At 40.9% G+C, this 15,050-nt stretch overlaps 1 protein-coding gene across 2 annotated transcripts; it reads right to left on the bottom strand.

Moving 5' to 3' along the window:
• Positions 1–242: 242 nt before the first annotated feature.
• Positions 243–6,721, bottom strand: LOC118358913 (apoptosis regulator BAX-like). 2 transcript variants are annotated; one of them, XM_035736919.2, is made up of 6 exons: positions 6,422–6,721; positions 6,234–6,264; positions 3,709–3,876; positions 2,953–3,097; positions 2,752–2,856; positions 243–2,494 (listed from the first exon to the last, which is right to left on the bottom strand). In XM_035736919.2, exons 1-6 carry the CDS (start codon positions 6,441–6,443, stop codon positions 2,351–2,353), a joined length of 615 nt encoding a protein of 204 aa, XP_035592812.1. In that variant the 5' UTR covers positions 6,444–6,721; the 3' UTR covers positions 243–2,350. The 2 variants fall into 2 exon arrangements, with proteins under 2 accessions (XP_035592812.1, XP_035592813.1); XM_035736920.2 differs by having other exon boundaries at positions 2,953–3,091; positions 6,422–6,720.
• Between the last annotated feature and the right edge of the window lie 8,329 nt (positions 6,722–15,050).

Here is a 15,050-nt window from a genome sequence, read left to right as displayed (position 1 = left end):
GCCAATGCAGCTAATGTTTCTATTGGTCCTGCCAACTGTTGTGACTACATCACCGCTAAGGGAATAAGGCACTGGGTGCAGCCATGCCACTTTCCTATCAGGGGAGAAAGAGAGGGAAGACAGAGATGGAAGAAGAGAAGGCTACTACAATAACACTGAATGGGATTTATGCTGTAAAGACTGATACTGGATACAATTTTAATGTCATAACACAGAAAAAAAGAATCAAGAACTGTATAAAATATATTTCAATGGAATGTTTATAATTTACCTTTTATATTTTTGAAACGTGTAAAGAAAAAAAGATTAATAAACAGTAATAATTTAACAAACAAGTTTGTGAAAAAAGAGACTTAAACACAGTTCTATTATTAAAAGTATGAAAGTTTGAAAGTGAATGCTAATTAAACTGAAAAACTCTTCTCCATTGCAGATAGGAAAAATAAAACAAGAATAATAAAACAAACAAAAAAAACCCACAAAATTAACTGGAAAAACAAGCAAATCCAATTCAAAGAGAAAACATCAAAAACTCTATAAAAATATTAAAAGCTTATGCCAAAATGTTCTATTTGTGTCCTGTGCATTCTTTGTACATCTAGCTAACAATTCCTATCACGACTGATATTATGGATCTTACTGATTGATGCTCATGTTGAGGACTTTTAGGGGTCATAGTTAAAACATGATTATTACAGCACAAACACCGTCAACTCATACTTATTTTGTTTATCCTAATAAAATGGCACATTTAATACATTTACATTCAAGTCAAACATCCCAAATGTTTTTTTATTCAAAATACATGTTTCATACATTTTTATAAACTTCAAAAATATCAAATCGGTATTCATGTGTTATTTCTGTAAAATATTGTATTGAAAAATAATATGACCTTTCTGTAAAAAACAAACAATCACATAACATGATTGTCTGTCTGTTAGGCTTACACTGGTTTCTCATTTCAGGCACAGATACCCTAGTCTAGCAGGATACCAACAAACATGATGCTATACCCTTACAGGAAAAATCAAATTTTGACTTTCACATGTGAAAAACTTTCAAATGTTGTGAGGTGTAGTTTCATGGTATCACATGTTGAAATGTTGCAAATGTGCAATTTCATATTATCACATGTTGCTTTTACATGTTGTCATATTAACTTCCCATAAGATCACATTAAAAACGTGAAATTCATGTTTTTCCGTAAGGGTAGTGACACAAAATGTACTGAGCTCTGCCCCAACACTTTGGTTTCATGACTGTAGGTTAATATATACAGTGCCCTCAGAACGTATTCACATCCCTTTATGTTACAGCCTGAATTTGAAATGGATTACATTGAGATTTTGTGTCAAAGGAGAATTATGTTTTGAGATATTTTGTTTTTACAAATGAATTAAAAATGTCTTGAGTCAATAAGTATTCAACCCTTTTGTTATGGCGAGCCTAAATAAGCTCAGGAGTAAAAATGTGCTTAACAAGTCAAAATAAATTGCGTGGACTCACTCTGTGAGCAACAGTAGTGTTTAAGAAGATTTGGTAACATTAAAACAGAATAATATGCCACACCAACATTAGATAACTATACAAAAAACCCTGAAATTGCTGAGATAAGTACATGAAGTCAATGATGAGAGAATAATAAATCAAATTAACTGAAAACTAAAATAGCAGTACAGATGGCTCTCTTTTTCTAGGTGCAGAGATGTAATACAGTATTTTGTGTTGGAAAAAAAAGTATTAAATCCATTTTAATCCCACTTTGTAACAACAGAATGTGGAAAAAGTTGAGGGGTGTGAATACTTTCTGAAGGCACTGATAAAAAAAGAGTTTAATTTTATTTAAGTTGAGGTAAATTGACTGAGAACACATTCTCATTTACAGCAACGATCTGGGGAATAGTTACAGGGAAGAGGGATTAATGAGCCAACTAGAAGCTGGGTATGATTAGGTGGCCATGATGGTATGAGGGCCAGATGAATTTAGCCAGGACACCGGGGTTAACACCCCTACTCTTACGATAAGTGCCATGTGATCTTTATTAACCACAGAGAGTCAGGACACCCGTTTTAACGTCCCATCCAAAAGATGGCACCCGACAGAGGGCAATGTCCCCAATCTTTGCACTGGGACATTTTTGTTTTAGACCAGAGGAAAGAGTGTTTCCTATTGGCTCTCCAACACCACTTCCAGCAGCATCTGGTCATCTTATTTATCCGGAGCAAACCAGAAGGTAGGTAACTAATAATACATAGACTAGGTAAACAAATGTATTTGTGTGTGTGTGAGTGTGTGCACGTCAAACAATTGCGTTTGAACCGGAGTGGGACTGTGTATGTGTGTGTGTCAGGTCCTCCTGGCCAGTTTCCAGGTGATAACACTACCCATTATGACACCTCCGAGGAAGACCAGGATGAGCCCTGAGGACCGGGCGCTCATAGAGGATATCCTCTCCACCTGTACACGTGCCAGCGCAGCGAAACTGTTCATCTGGGAAGAGAGAGAGTTAAAAGAGGGGGAACAAAGAATGATGAGGAGAGAGAAAGTGGGAGGAGAGAAAGAGGGGGGAGAAAGTGAGAGAAATCAATGACAATCACAGTTCAGTTGTCTTTAACAATAGTTAATACCACGTCATACACAACAACCAAGACCAAGTTTATATTAATATAGAATATTGCCCATTCTGTTAACTTTAATACAAAGGGGAAACACTACGGGGACAGCCTCTGATGGTATCTATATCTTACCCATCCTCCATGTTTCTGGATCCAGTCCAGTAATTTGCTTCTGAAGTACTCCAGTGTCCACTTCAGAATGTCCTTCACTAACTCGGGGAGGTGAGCAATCACCACCTAGCAGAGGTGAAAAGAGTGTTTTAATACACACACAGTGATTGTACTGTACATCCAATAATAATAACAAAGTAACAAGAACACTGTATAACATACCTTGACAGCTATCCTCCCTGCTACGTAGAACAGCACAGCAATTCTCTCCCAGGTGATTTGACCGTCCTCAAATACCTTTTCTACCAAATTCCAGTAGCTGGTCTTGCTGGTCATTTTCCCCGCCATTCCATCTATCACACTGTTGCTTGGACAGGCGGGTTGAGGGAGGTAGGGTAGTAATTAGACTACTGACTTAGACCATTGTAAACTAACACACAGATAGACAAGCATACTCTATATTCATATTTGTTTAGCTACCCAGCAAAGCAAAATTGATTCTGTGAAAGTTCCCAGAACATTCGTTAGGTTGCGGCAAATGTTCTCATTACACACAAAAAAATGTTCAGTTGTGCTGATAATTATTAAAAAATGTTTGTATAAAACATTCGCCTGATGTTGCAAGAATGTTTCCAGAACACATTTAGTCTGTATTTATTATTACATTAACTGGAAACTTAATAATGAGAACATTTGGGGAATGTTCTGCTGTGGTTATTACAAATGTTGTGCATAACATTTTAATGAATGTTAGAACATTCCAAGGACACTTCATTTAAATTGTTTTAAGAAGAAAAAAATGTATAATGTTAGATAAAACCTTAACTTAATGCGAATCTTCGATAATGTTCAGAGAATGTTCCCGATTTGCTGGGTAGTCCATGCATCAAATTCATCAATGTGAATTCACATAACAACAGTTTGAGAAATTTAACAGGTACTGTAAAACACAAAGCAATGGCTCCAATATCAACTGACTCGTCCAGCTCCCTGTTCTCCTTGAAGGCGTCTCCGATGGTACGTATCATCACAGCCAGCTGTAACACCATCTTCTGCTCCTGCTCACTCTCCAATTCCTGGGTTTCTGCGGAGACCACTACCGGGACCTCTGATGACAACACCTCATCCAGCTGCTCCTGCATCACTCTGGGGACAAGAGAGCATTCTGGTCCAGAACCACTCCTTCTTAGAGCACATACCCTGCTGTAGCCTACTGTGTGTCAAACTAAACAACTGTTGTCACGACACACGGTGTCTGACGGTTTTCATTTCTTCCTTGCACTTAGCTGACAATGTAGAGAATACATCGTTTTTTTGCTCTCTGTTTTTGTCAATTCCCAACCCCATGGAAAGTGACACATGCATACACATCCAATCAAGAGGTTGGAAGCAGCCAGTGGTATTAAGTACTTAAGTAAAAATATTTAAAGTACTACATAAGTCGTTTTTTGGGGGTATCTGTACTTTACTATTTATAATTTTGACAACTTTTACATTTTACTTCACAACATTCATAAAGATTTTTTAAAAACGTTTTACTCCAATTCACACACTTTTCAAGAGAACATCCATGTATATCTCTACTGCCTCTGATCTGCTGGACTCACTCAACACAAATGCTTTGTTTATAAATTATGTCTGAGTGTTAGTGTGCCCCTGGCTATCCATAATAAGACAATTATAATAATTGTACCGTATGGTTTGCTTAATATGAGGAATTTGAAATGATTTATTTTACTTTTGATACTTAAGTACATTTAAACCTGAATATTTGTAGACTTTTACTCAAGTAGTATTTTACTGGGTGAGTTTCACTTTTACTTGAGTAATTTCCTGTTAAGGTATCTTTACTTTTACAAAAGTATGGGTACTTGGGTATTGGGTACTTTTCCCACCACTGGAAGCAGCCACAGGTTTACAGCTACACTACCGGTCAAAAGTTGTAGAACACCTACTCAATCAATGGGTTTCCTTTTTTATTTGACTATTTTCTACATTGTAGAATAACAGTGGACATTACAACTATGAAATAACACATATAAAATTATGTAGTAACCAAAAAAGTGGTAAAAAAATATATATATATTTTTTATATATTTGAGATTCTTCAAATAGCCACCCCTCACCTTGATGACAGCTTTGCAAACTCTTGGTATTCTCTCAACCAGCTTCACGAGGTAGTCACCTGGAATACATTTAACTTAACAGGTGTGCCTTCTTAAAAGTTCATTTGTGGAATTTATTTCCTTCTTAATGCATTTGAGCCAATCAGTTGTGTTGTGACAAGGTAGGGGGTTATACAGAAGACAGCCCTATTTGGTAAAATACCAAAGTCCACATTATGGCAAGAAAAGCTCAAAAGTTTCTTCAAGTGCAGTCGCAAAAACCATCAAGCGCTATGATGAAACTGGCTCTCATGAGGACCGCAACAAAAATGGAAGACCCAGAGTTGCCTCTGCTGCAGAGGATAAGTTCATTAGTTACCAGCCTCAGAAATTGCAGCCCAAATAATTGCTTCACAGAGTTCAAGTAACAGACACATCTCAACTTCAACTGTTCAGAGGAGACTGCGTGAATCAGGCCTTCATGGCCGAATTGCTGCAAATAAACCACTACTGAAGGACACCAATAAGAAGAAGAGACTTGTTTGGGCCAAGAAACATGAGCAATGGACATTAGACCGGTGGAAATTTGTTCTTTGGTCTGCAGTCCAAATTGTAGATTTTTGGTTCTAACCACTGTCTTTAACCAGTGTCTTTGAGACACGGTGTGGGTGAACGGATGATCTCCACATGTGTTTTTCCCACCGTAAAGCATGGAGGAGGAAGTGTTATGGTGTAGGGGTGCTTTTCTGGTGACACTGTCTGTGATTTATTTAGAATTCAAGGCACACGTAACCAGCATGGCAAGCACAGCATTCTGCAGCGATACACCATCCCATCTGGTTTGGGCTTAGTGGGACTATCATTTGTTTTTCAACAGGACAATGACCCAACACATCTACAGGCTGTGTAAGGGCTATTTTACCAAGAAGGATAGTGATGGAGTGCTGCATCAGATGACCTGGCCTCCACAATCCCCTGTCCTCAACCAAATTAAGATGGTTTGGGGTGAGTCAGACCGCAGAGTGAAGGAAAAGCAGCCAACAAGTGATTGGTATATGTAAGACTGCTGGAAAACCATTACAGGTGAAGCTGGTTGACAGAATGCCAAGAGTGTGCAAAACTGTCATCAAGGTAAAGGTGGGCGATTTGAAGAATCTCAAATATAAAATATATTTAGATTTGTTTAACACTTTTTTGGTTACTACATGATTTTATGTGTTATTTCATAGTTGTGATAGTTGTGATAGTTGTGATGTCTTCACTACTATTCTACAATGTAAAAATAGTAAAAAATAAAGAAAAACCCTTGAATGAGAAGGTGTTCTAAAACCGGTAGCGTAGGTGTGTCCTTATGATGCATCTTTGATTAGTTTTGAATATCTGTGAAAGTGAACTCACCTTTTCAGCAGGACCTCTCCTACTCTGTCATCTGATGAACAAATAAAACAATGAAATCAAAATCGGCTTAGGTCGTCAACATAAAAAAATAATTATAAATGTCAAATAGAACAGAATCTTGATAGCAAGCAATAACTTGGATACATTGTTGAAGTGATGAGACATTGCACTGGCAGAACTATAGCTACCTGATGTCTCTACACACGCCATTGGCAGTCCACACCCAGCCCGAACAATAACGTTAGCTAGCGAGCTGTAACTTCAGAAAACTTCAGTATAGTAACTGTAGTTATTCTCTTATAACAGGATACAACTATTCTAGCTCTATTTGACAGACGATGGTTGTTGCTGTTTTATCTCTATTAAGAAAATATGGCATTCATTTGAGATAATATGCAGAATCAAAAACACAAAAAAAATAGGAATGGCCTCTGACGACAATAAGACTGAACAGTCGAATGAAAGCCGAGAGCAGACGAGCAGACAATCCGCGCGTGCGCATTGTTAATATGGGTCCTCACGCTAATGTGTCCGTGTGGAAACTGACTACCATACACAACTTGCTAGCTGATAGCTTCTTTAGATAGTTGATTTTTGTCAGGCTAGCTAAAGCAGAGAGGGCGGCAACTAAGCTAGTGAGGGTGGGGGGGTTAGCTCGACAGGGCAGAACAACCTTTCTTCAGGCAGCTCCCCCTCCTTTGTTAAGGACACCAGCAGTATGATCTCTATCATTGAATCTCTTGATCCTCTCCCTGAGAATACCTTGTTAGTTACTTTTGATGTTGAGTCATTATACACTAATATTCCACACGAGGGCGGTATTGAATCTATGGAACATTTTCTTCTGCAACGTGACCCTAATGAACTACCTTCCAGCGCATGCATTGTAACATTGTCTGAAATAGTACCTACGCATAACTCAGTTATTTATCTTATAACTTGTCCTTGTGGTAAAAAAATATGTAGGTAAAACAAAGCGCGAATTAAAAGTGCGTATCTCAGAGCATCGTAGCACCATTAGGTGTAAAAACTACTTATCCAGTTGCGGCCCACTTCTTGGAGGCAGGCCACTCGATTTCGTCTCTGCGTTATATTGGCATCGAACATGTCACCCTCCCTAGGAGAGGGGGTGACCTTGATAATATATTGTTAAAATGAGAGGCTGCCTGGATCTTTAATTTAAAGACCCTTGCGCCCTTCGGTCTCAACGTAGACTTTGATCTGAAGCCATTTTTGTGATTCTTGTGATTTTGCCATTGTAATTGTTTGTAAACTTGTGTAGTTAAATTAATATATGATCGTATGCTATCCATTTGTTTGTATGCTGTTCTTTTTTTGACATGTTAACATTTGATTATTAACCAATGGTATTAGGCCACTCTTGGCCATGATTACAGACACCTGTGTCTTTTGACACTATATAAACGAGTCATCCCGCAGTGTTTGTGATTATATCCTGATGAAGACAGCTTGGCTGTCGAAACGGTGCTAATTACAGTTTTGCATCTGAGCTCCTAGAGTGTGCGGCTCTTTTATTTTCAAGCACGTTGCAGTTCGTCATGGGGAACTTTTCGTTGTGTATCTGAACTCTCAGATCACAGATTTAGCGAAGTTAGATAGCATTACTTTTGGTTAGCACGCTGATGGACTACAGAGCAAGAAAACCAGTTCTGATACATAGTATCATGTTGATGATCAACACAAGTTAAAAGTTACTTCTTGCACCATTGTATCATGACCGGCAGCACCACCAACACAATGCACGATATCTTTCAATCAATGGAGTACAGACCGTGTAGTTCCAGCACTGTGACTGCTCAGGTAAAAACAACACAAAAACATGTATTTGTTGCATAAGTGTCTAGATATTATTAGCATATGTTTAAGTATGACACAAAATACATTGAGGTGATTTTACTCGAAATAAAAGTGTTAGAATATCAATGATATAACGTTTTTCTTTCATATCACGCTTTACACCATGTCTTAGATAATAGGATTTCTGTTAGCAAGCTATTACCATGTGAACTTTATTACTGTAACTAACTCAGGAGGCAGACACGCCTTGGGTCAAGTCGGTTGGGATCTTCTGTGAAGAACAGCAGTCTGACTCTTTCAACAGCTCACCACCTAACATGTCCAGATTATAGTTCAAAAAATATATATTTTGCTAGATTATGTGCTGTAGGATGTGCTTGGAACTGGTGAAAAGTGGGGTGGGTATAATTTGTTACGTTCCAACGGGAATCTGTTCCAGAAACTTCGTAAAGTTCAAGGTTGCCAACAAACAACGCATACAAAATAGCGCGATCAATTCACCTAGCTAACTAGCTGCCGAATAGGCATCCACTCACCACGTAGTTTATTCTTAATATATGTCCAGAGGTTACCGAAGTGAGGACAGACATTTTTCGGAATTAACGTGGTGAGTGAAACTTAATGAAAAAGGCCCACTTCCCTACCGGCATCTTATTTGCCCGCTATTCAACTTTGCATGTGTTTGTTGGCAACATTGTTAATTACAAAGTTTTTGGAACAGATTTCTGTCGGAATGTTGCACAAATTATACCCACCCTGAAAAGTTTACCTTGACCTCACTACTGTCAATAGTTGATACTCCCTAGGGGCCCTTTTATTTTATTGGTTACTGTGTTGGAGGTGTCAGTCTCTGCAGTCAATCAAATGTGAGCTCAACTCAGAATTGGTCATGTATTCCCAAAAAACAAAAAATATTTGTTTCTTTAACTTCTTTTTTAAAAATTGTTGTACATAATGTTGCCGCTACAGTCTGACTGAAAATAATTCTGTACATCAGAACTGCGATTACTCACTACAGCCTGGCAGAATCCTTTTTTTCCTTTAACGAGCCCGATGTGAATGATATACTGCTATCCTGGAAACAAGCCCATATCCCCGTCATTTGCATGAAGACAAGGCAGAGAAAAAAAGGGGTAAGAGGGCGGGCTGCCTTCTGAGAATTCTTAGGCGATAGAATAAACCCAACTTCCTTCCATTCTGCTAGCAAATGTGCAATCTTTGGAAAATAAAATAGATGACCTACACTGAAGATTAAACTACCAACGGGACTATCCAAGCTGTAATATTTTATGCTTCATGGAGTCGTGGCTGAACGACGACATTATCAACATACAGCTGGCTGGTTATACGCTGTACCAGCAGGATAGAACAGCGGTGTCTGGTAAGACAAGGAGCGGTTGACTATGTATTTTTGTAAATAACAGCTGGTGTTATGAGATCTAAGGAAGTCTTGAGCTATTGCTATGTCATGATAAGTTGTAGACCACACTCTCTACCTAGACAATTTATCTGTATTTTTCATAGCTGTCAACATACCACCACAGACCGATGCTGGCACTAAGACCGCATTGAATGAGCTGTATTCCGCCATAAGCAAACAAGAGGCGGCGCTCCTAGTAGCCGGGGACTTTAATGAAGAGAAACTTAAATCTGTCTTACCAAATTTCTATCGGCGTGTTAAATGTGCAACCAGAGGGGGAAAAACTCTGGACCACCTTTACTCCACACACAGAGACTCATACAAAGTTCTCCCTTGTCTTCCATTTGGCAAATCTGACAAATTCTATCCTCCTGATTCCTGCTTACAAGCCAAAATAAAGCAGGAAGAAACAGGGACTTGGTGGTCTGATGAAGCAGATGCTAAGCTACAGGACTGTTTTGCTAGCACAGACTGGAATATATTCCCGGGATTCCGCCGATGGCATTGAGGAGTACACCACATCAGTCATTGGCTTCATCAATTAGTGCATCGACGACATCGTCCCCACAGTGACTGTACGTATATACACCAACCAAAACCATGGATTTACAGGCAACATCCGCACTGGGATAAGGAGTCTAACCCGGAAGCTATGCCCACCAACGAACCATCAAACAGGCAAAGCGTCAATACAGGACTAAGATCGAATCGTACTACACCGGCTGTGACGCTCGTCGGATGTAGCAGGGCTTGCCAAGGGAGGCACAGCCGCGAGCTGCCCAGTGACACGAGCCTACCAGACAAGCTAAACTACTTCTATTTAATCTTGGAGGCAAATGGCACTAAAACATGCATGAGAGCACCAGCTGTTCCGGACGACTGTGCGTTCTCCGCAGCCAATGTGAGTAAGACCTTTAAACAGGTCAACGTTCACAAGGCCGCAGGGCCAGGTGGATTACAAGGACGTGTACTGCGAGCATGCGTTGACCAACTGGCAAGTGTCTTCACAGACATTTTCAACCTCTTCCTGTCTGAGTCTGTAATATGTTTCAAGCAGACTACCATAGTCCCTGTGCCCAAGAACACTAAGGTAACCTGAATGACTACCAATCCGTAGCACTCACGTCTGTAGCCATGAAGTGCTTTGAAAGGCTGGCCATGGCTCACATCAGCAACATTATCACAGAAACCCTAGACCCACTCCAATTTGCGTAACGCCCTAATAGATCCACAGATGATGCAATCTCTATTGCACTCCACACTGCCCTTTCCCACCTGGACAAAAGGAACACCTATGTGAGAATACTAGTCATTGACTACAACTCAGCGTTCAACACCCAAAGCTCATCAATAAGCTAAGGACCCTGGGACTAAACATCTCCGTTTTCAACTGGATCCTGGACTTCCTGACGGCTGCCCCCAGGTGGCAAGAGTAGGTAACACATACGCCACTCTGATCCTCAACACAGGGGTAGGCCTGATCATCGACAATGAGGTCAGAGACATGGCCGTGTGCTGCAAGGACCACAACCTCTCAAGACAAAGGAGATTGTGGACTACAGGAAAACGAGGACCATTATTTTAATTTGACCCCCTTTCTCCCCAATTCTGTGGTATCCAATTGTTAGTAGCTACTTTCTTGTCTCATCGCTACAACTCCCGTACGGGCTCGGGAGAGACGAAGGTTGAAAGTCATGCGTCCTCCGATACACAACCCGCACTGCTTCTAACACAGCACGCATCCAACCCGGAAGCCAGCCGCACCATTGTGTCGGAGGAAACACCGTGCACCTGGCAACCTTGGTTAGTGTGCACTGCGCCCGGCCCGCCACAGGAGTTGCTGTTGCGCGATGAGACGAGGATATCCCTACCGGCCAATCCCTCCCTAACCCGGACGACGCTATGCCAACTGTGTCGCCCCACGGACCTCCCGGTCGCGGCCTGTTAAGACAGAGCCTGGGCGCGAACCCAGAGTCTCTGATGGCCCTTAACCACTGCGCCACCTGGGAGGCCACGCCCCCATTCTCATCGACGGGGCTGTAGTGGAGCGGGTTGAGAGCTTGAAGTTCCTTGGTGTCCACCAACAAACTAACATGGTCCAAGCACACCAAGACAATCATGATTAGGGCACAACAAAACCTATTCCCCCTCAGTAGACTGAAAAGATTTGGCATTGGTCCTCAGATCCTCAAAAGGTTCTGCAGCTGCACCATCGAGAGCATCCTGACTAGTTGCCTCACTGCCTGGTATTGCAACTGCTCGGCCTCTGACCGCAAGGCACTACAGAGGGTAGTGCGAACAGCCCAGTACATCACTGGGCCAAGCTTCCTTCCATCCAGGACATCTATACCATGCAGTGTCAGAAGGCCCTAAAAATTGTCAGACTCCAGCTACCCTAGCCATAAACTGTTCTCTCTCATGGCAAGCGGTACCAGAGCGCTAAATCTAGGTCCAAGGGGCTTCTAAATGGATTATTGTTTCAAGCTATAAGACTCCTGAACCTCTAATCTAATGGATACCCAGACTATTTGCATCCACCCCCCCCTACCCCCCATTACTATGCATAGACAGGGCCACAGTGTCTCCTGTCTCAGCCTCCAGTACTTATGCTGCAGTAGTATGTGTCGTGGGGCTAGGGTCAGTTTGTTATATCTGGAGTACTTCTGTCTTATCCGGTGTCCTGTGTGAATTTAAGTATGCTCTCTAATTCTCTTTCTCTCTCTCGGAGGACCTGAGCCCTAGGACCATGCATCAGGACTACCTGGCATGATGACTCCTTGCTGTACCCAGTCCACCTGGCCTTGCTGCTGTTCCAGTTTCAACTGTTCTGCCTGCTGCTATGGAACCCTAAACTGTTCATATTTACCTGGGGGTTTCCTAGCCACCGTGCTTCTACACCTGCATTGCTTGCAGTTTGGGGTTTTAGGCTGGATTTCTGTACAGCACTTTGAAATATTAGCTGATGTACGAAGGGCTATATAAATGCATTTGATTTGATAGAGGACTGAGGGTCTTCCAAATATTGAAAGTGTGTAAATAGTTAGCCATGGTGTAAATGTGTGTTATATATATATATATATATATATATAACATTTTTTTTATCCCTTTTTTGGGGGGAGGTGTGTTAGAATACCATTTTGGCATTTTGTATATAGTTATTTGTTTCAAAATGTATATTTTGAATTTGGCCACTTGGGTACATTTGGGCTACTTGTGTGGGACACCTGGGTGACTTCATGATAAATGTCATGTCGCACACTCATTTTGGAAGTTTTCATTCTGTAACTTTGCACAAGTACTGTTGCCCTCCTTATTTATGTCACTGAAATTGTCCCCATCATCCTATCTGAATGTTTGTTTTATCTTGTTCATTTTAAAGATGATATAAAAATAAAAAACATTTTCTTTTCATTGTATTATCAAAACCAGATCTATTGTATTATATTCCCCTACATTTACACAAACTTCATTGTTTTCTTTCACATGGTACCAATAATATGCATATCCTTGCTTCTGGGCCAGAGCTACAGGCAGTTAGATTTGGGTGGGTCTTCAGGTGAAAATTGAAAAAAGTAGGGGGGTAGCTTTTAAGAGTTAATGATGTAAATGACAATTGTAGCTGGAAATGGCTTCATTATCAGCAACTGTCACTCCTGTGTTCCAATGGCACGTTGTGTTAGCTAATCCAAGTTCATAATTTTAAAAGGCTAATTGATCATTAGAAAATAATTTTGCAAATATGTTAGCACAGCTGAAAACTGTTCTGATTTAAAAGAAGCAATAAAACTGGCATTTAGACTAGTTGAGTATTTGGAGCATCAGCATTGATGGGTTCAATTACAGGCGCAAAATGATCAGAAACAAAACTTTCTTCTGAAGCTCGTCAGTATATTCTTCTCAGTAATGAAGGCTATTCCATGCTATTGCCAAGAAACATAAGATCTCGTACCACGCTGTGTACTACTCCCTTCACAGAACAGCGCAAACGGGCCCTAACCAGAATAGAGTGGGGGGCTCCGGTGCACAACTGAGCAAGAAGACAAGTACATTAGTGTCTAGTTTGAGAAACAGACGCCTCACAGGTCCTCAACAGGCAGCTTCATTAAATAGTACCCGCAAACATCAGTCTCAACAGCAAAGAGGCTACTCCGGGATGCTGGCCTTCTAGGCAGAGTTCCTCTGTCCAGTGTCTGTTCTTATTCCCATCTTAGTCTTTTCTTTTTATTGGCCAGTCTGAGATATGGCTTTTTCTTTGCAACCGCAGCTCTAATATCCAATAGTTCTTCCCGGCTGTATGTAATAACATTTCCTGAGCTAATAATGTAAAAAAACAAAGTACTGCATAGTTTCCTAAGAGCTGGTCTCGATGCTGCCATCTCCGTCGGCGCCATCTTCTCATTTGACTCTTCTCATGTTTTGTTACTGCAGTTACGTTATTTTCTTTCAATGCATTCAATAATATTAGTTTTCATTGTTGGAGTGGACACATTGTTTGCAGAGCGCACAATCTATGCTGCACTTGTGAGAAACACATTTTTTGTTTATTTAATTCCATTCCATGTCATTTTAGTCATTGTCTTTTGTTTGGAGCGTTTCTGTCAATGTTGAGTAAGGACATGCACACATAGGCCTATAGGCTACCTGGCCTGCGTGCAAATGTAGGCATATAAATGTGACCATTTGGGGTTCTGATAGTATTTCTAATTAAGCATAACCACTTTGGGAGGCTGTGGAACTTCCCAAAGTAATGTTTTTTTTCACCTCAAACAGCAAGCCAACAAAGTCTATTTTTCCATCCATTGTGAATGACAATATTTATTTCGTTTACCACTCAGCGTGAAAGGGAAAAATATTCAAATTATATGCATCAGGTGTAGACCTAAACAAGTGTCAAAGTATTTACCTAAATAAATAACAAATCATTAAGGAGCAACAAAAAAAGAACAGTAGCGCTGTAATATACAGGGGGTACCGGTACAGAGTCAATGTGCGGGGGCACCGGCTAGTCGAGGTAATTCAGGTAATATGTACCTCAAGGTAGAGTAAAGGGACTAGGCATGGATAATAAGTAGCAAATTGGGGTGGAGGGGGATAATGCAAGTTGTCCGGGTTGCCATTTGATTAGCTGTTCAGGAGTCTTATGGCTTGGGGTTAGAAGCTGTTAAGGAGCCTTTTGGTCCTAGACTTGGCCCTCAGGTACCGCTTGCCATGCAGTAGCAGAGATCTATGACTATGGTGGCTTAAGTCTTTGGCCTTTTTTGGGGCTTTCCTCTGACACCGCTTGCTATAGAGGCCCTGGATGGATGGATGGCAGGAAGCTTGGCCCCAGTGATGTACTGGGCCATACGCACTACCCTCTGTCGTATCTTACCAGGCGGTGATGCAACCAGTCAGGGATGCTAAAAATGTTGCAGCGGTATAACTTTTTGAGGATCTGAGGACAGATGCCAAATCTTTTTCGGTCTCCAAAGGGAGAATAGGTGTTGTCGTGCCCTCTTCACAACTGTCTTGGTGTGTTTGGAGCATGATAGTTTTGTCGGCAATGTGGACACCAAGGAACTTGACGCTCTCAACCTGCT

This window comes from Oncorhynchus keta, chromosome 26 (genome assembly GCF_023373465.1).
Source record: "Oncorhynchus keta strain PuntledgeMale-10-30-2019 chromosome 26, Oket_V2, whole genome shotgun sequence".
In the NCBI taxonomy this organism is placed as follows: Eukaryota; Metazoa; Chordata; class Actinopteri; order Salmoniformes; family Salmonidae; genus Oncorhynchus; species Oncorhynchus keta.
This window is presented reverse-complemented; position numbering and strand designations above follow the sequence as displayed.

Coding starts and splice junctions, on each gene's coding strand:
- LOC118358913 (XM_035736919.2), bottom strand. CDS start 6,443: ATGGCGTGTGTAGAGACATCAG. Junction 3,877..6,233: donor GGAGAGGTCCTGCTGAAAAG/GTGAGTTCACTT, acceptor TCTTGTCCCCAG/AGTGATGCAGGAGCAGCTGG. Junction 2,857..2,952: donor CAGGGAGGATAGCTGTCAAG/GTATGTTATACA, acceptor CACCTCTGCTAG/GTGGTGATTGCTCACCTCCC.